Source organism: Frankliniella occidentalis, unplaced genomic scaffold (assembly GCF_000697945.3).
Source record: "Frankliniella occidentalis isolate FOCC.00 unplaced genomic scaffold, Focc_3.1 Scaffold381, whole genome shotgun sequence".
Classification (NCBI taxonomy): domain Eukaryota; kingdom Metazoa; phylum Arthropoda; class Insecta; order Thysanoptera; family Thripidae; genus Frankliniella; species Frankliniella occidentalis.
In genome coordinates, this window is record NW_026267503.1 from 157,842 (window position 1) to 161,269 (window position 3,428).

At 38.3% G+C, this 3,428-nt stretch overlaps 2 protein-coding genes across 2 annotated transcripts in view; one reads left to right on the plus strand and one right to left on the minus strand.

The window, feature by feature from the left end:
- Positions 1–1,353, minus strand: part of LOC113214294 (MAU2 chromatid cohesion factor homolog) — a 22,388-nt gene extending 21,035 nt beyond the window's left edge. Inside the window, exons 1-4 of the mRNA XM_026433610.2 lie at positions 1,089–1,353; positions 447–626; positions 236–358; positions 19–147 (exon numbers count right to left, since the gene is read on the minus strand). Coding sequence (XP_026289395.1) covers positions 19–147; positions 236–358; positions 447–626; positions 1,089–1,313 — 657 coding nt within the window. The 5' untranslated portion in view covers positions 1,314–1,353. The remainder of the gene's footprint in view (positions 1–18; positions 148–235; positions 359–446; positions 627–1,088) is intronic.
- A 49-nt stretch (positions 1,354–1,402) lies between these two features.
- LOC113214330 (peroxisomal membrane protein PEX16) lies at positions 1,403–3,428 on the plus strand (the record flags this gene model as incomplete). The annotated part of the gene is given in 6 exon segments (XM_026433672.2): positions 1,403–1,645; positions 1,764–2,004; positions 2,088–2,257; positions 2,352–2,458; positions 2,529–2,632; positions 2,714–3,428. Coding segments are annotated over 6 exon segments (1,002 nt in total). The 5' UTR covers positions 1,403–1,530.

Here is a 3,428-nt window from a genome sequence, read left to right on the forward strand (position 1 = left end):
ATAATAAAGAAAAAGTACCTGTAAAACAAGGAAGAATACTCTTAAATATTCTTTTTGGAACTGGTTCCCTTGCCAGCTATCCACAAGAAGACCAGCTTGATTCAGTAGGGGTAAGACTTCATTGTACTTCTTATCGATCAATAGAAGCTAAAGTGCATTTAAGAAAAGTAACTGATTAAAATAAGTGACATTCTTTAGACCATTTCAAAAAAGTAATTTCGAAACATTAGCATACCATTCCTTTACTAAGAAGAAACAGAACTCGTGTGTATGCAGCAGACTGAATGTGGGCATAATCTACTCCTACTCCAAGAAGACTGCTGGCAAGTTCATAATCACATTCACTTGCATGTATTTGCTGAAAAAATAGGGGATCATACATGAGTACCTAATAGCAAAACATTTAGGGCAGTTTTTTTAAAGTGTTGTGTGTTTATTTCACTAACCGCTAGCTGAAATATCAATCGACAGTGCCAGTAATTGCTATGTTGAGAAATTTCAATGGCTTTACGTAAGATTGGTTTAGAAAGATTAGATTGTTGTTGCTGATCATGCAGTTCCGCCAGAACACTTGCTGCCTCAAATTTGACATCGTCGAAACCATTGATAGTTTGAGATAGACACCACTGCAATGAATGAAAGATTTCAAATTAAAACTTACAAAACAATGATGCAATAATTCAAGCTAACACTAAACAGTCTAAAAGAAGCATTGAATACTATAATCGAAACATATTTCTTATGAACAAGAAAATACTGACAGTTTCTGTAAGTCAATGAATTATTTTAATGTAAATATTCAGAGTAAATGGTAGACCGCGGAAGGAAGCAACTCCATATCTTCTTTTGGTACTTGAGAAGGCCAACAATGTTTAAACAGAGTCATAAGCTTAGAATGGAGGCTCACAGCCCCATTCAAAGTCTGTCAGGGAGTTATGCAGTCCACTGATGGATTTGAAGGTTATGTCGTACATATACATAGTTGTAACTGGACCCAAGATTCACTAAGGCTGTTCTCAGCTAATAATTTCTACTTGTTCATTGATAATACGCCCAGCACACTCACAAACAAACTGGACAACGCTTACCGCTTGTTCTAAATGATTTCTAGCCAAGTCGATGTTTTTCGTGTGTTGGAGAAGAATGTTTCCGAGCTGTAGGTGTGTCCTCGCCTCCACTCGGTGAGGAGGTTTAAAGTGGAACACGGCTTGCAAGCACTGAATACAAAGTTTGATGTTCGGCGGACTTGAAGTTCGAAAGTTTTCAGCCAGACCGAGGAGAGATAGATACCAGGCGTCTTGAGACGACGCCATTTCTGTTATTTACGTGCTGGGCTGGCGTTTGGCGGGGCGGCGCGGCTGCGGGAGAAATTTGAAAACAAACACATGACTAACGTGAGCTCGGTGGAGGGGGGCAAGGGAGTGCAGACGCCAAATAGCCAAGCCCATGGTTTTTTGTTGTTGTATTTTGGTGACAGAGCAGTTCTGTGTCTTTTGATGATTTTTTGAAAGGAAAACGCGATCCATCAGTATGTCGACATCTCTTAAAGAACTGTACCTTTCGTACAAAAAATGGGTTGGTGATAATCCGCTGATGGCTTCAGACTTTGAAATGTCTGCAAAGTGGATATCATACATTTTTGCAGGTTAGCTAATTATTTACTCTAGTACCATTTCTTGGAAATCTATTAGTAGACATGCATGCATTTGCATCGGTACTTTATCTGTGTGAATTGTTAATGCTAAGTGTGATTGGTCTCCCAGGTCGTATTCAGAATTCCAGTGTAATCACAGAGCTGGTGTATTCCATGTCCAACCTGCTTGTTCTTTTCAACGATTGCATTATAAATGAGTCGAGAAGAACTCTTCCCCTCACTTCTGGTTCGACATTGAAAACTTGGCTGACTGTTCTTGAATATGCAGAAGTCTTCCTAGAAATTACAGCTAAAAGTGTATGGGGGGAAAAGGGAAGGTGGATTCTTATTGGTCTCGTTCAAGCTTTCAAGTGAGTTCAAATTATTTTCCTATGTTCCTTTTCTGTTGTTTTTACAAAGCATGTATTCATTTCTGTTTTCATTTTTTGTGTAGGTGTATTGGACGTTTAATACTTTTATTCACCCACAAGGAGCATATTGTTCAGATGCCGCCTATTCCCCCATTAAAACGGCGTCTGCTTTCAAAGCAAGATAGTCAAGATAGTCCTGCTACTATAGGTTTTTCCCTCAAGTCAGGACGTATTATTCGGTGTGTTAACAGTGGTAAGTGCTCCATTTAAACTTCTTTGAACAAAGTCGGAGGTATGGATTAGTAAAACATTATATAGATGTAAAGCTTAATTCCCAAATTGTGCAGCTTCCCCAACTCACCTCAGGTCATGGAAGCCACCAGCTTTCACAACAACTCTTCCCGACGGTAGTATTCCAGATAGACCACTTGACCAAAATCTGCTTTTGGCAGAGGTAAGATCTTGTTGTTCTACAACTAACCATGATGATTTTCATCAGCTCACATACATTTTTTATGTTTTAGACCTTATATATTGTGAAGCCTGTCCTTCATTTATGTTCAATGCTTCGCTTTGGGCCAAAAGCATGGAGACCTTACATATTATCTCTCTTTATGGATGTGGCAAGGTAGGACGTATTTCATCATGCTATCTTCTATAACAATTCAAATTTTTATAACTCATTAAGTGTCTTTTTTTAACTTTTCAGTCTCCATATGTTTCGAAGAGCTAAAAAGCAAAATGGTCCATCTACTTTGTCTCCAAGACAGAAGATGGAATTATCCAGGAGAGAAGTGGCTCTTCTGCTTTATATTCTTAGATCACCTTTCTATGAGAAATACAGTCAAAAACGCATTAACAGAATGTTGGAGGGATTTTCAAATAATCTGCCACTTGTTGGCTACATCTTGCGGCCTCTTGCTCAGTACATTCCTCACTGGCAGGAAACATACTTTTATATGTGGTCCTCTTAAGTTTTTACAAACTTAGGTTGTCAAGGTACTTTCTTTCCTTTAAGTCCTTAATCTGACTCATGTTTTTCCCAACTTTGTCCAGCAAAGAAAAGGTCTGTTCCTCTGTTATAATTATTTAAAACTCCAGGAGCCTTATTTTTATCTTTTCTTTCTGTTCAGCCTGTTATGCTTGTATCTTGGGAACAAACTCTGTGATTACGTGCGTGACATGGATAATTTAAAAAATAAGTAGGTGAATGATTTAAAAGGAAAATTTTGCTCTCTTGACTGAGGTCTTGCCCTGTTGAAATTTTTATGACTTGATTGGGATTTGGTGATTGGTCTTTGTCTTTGTGTTGGATGGTTGTGTGGTGTGCGGTGACAGATGGTTTGCAGGGCAGCAGTATTCTGAAAATCATGTACATGTACAGTCTCCAAAGAAATGTTGTATCAAAAATTATAAATTTCAGT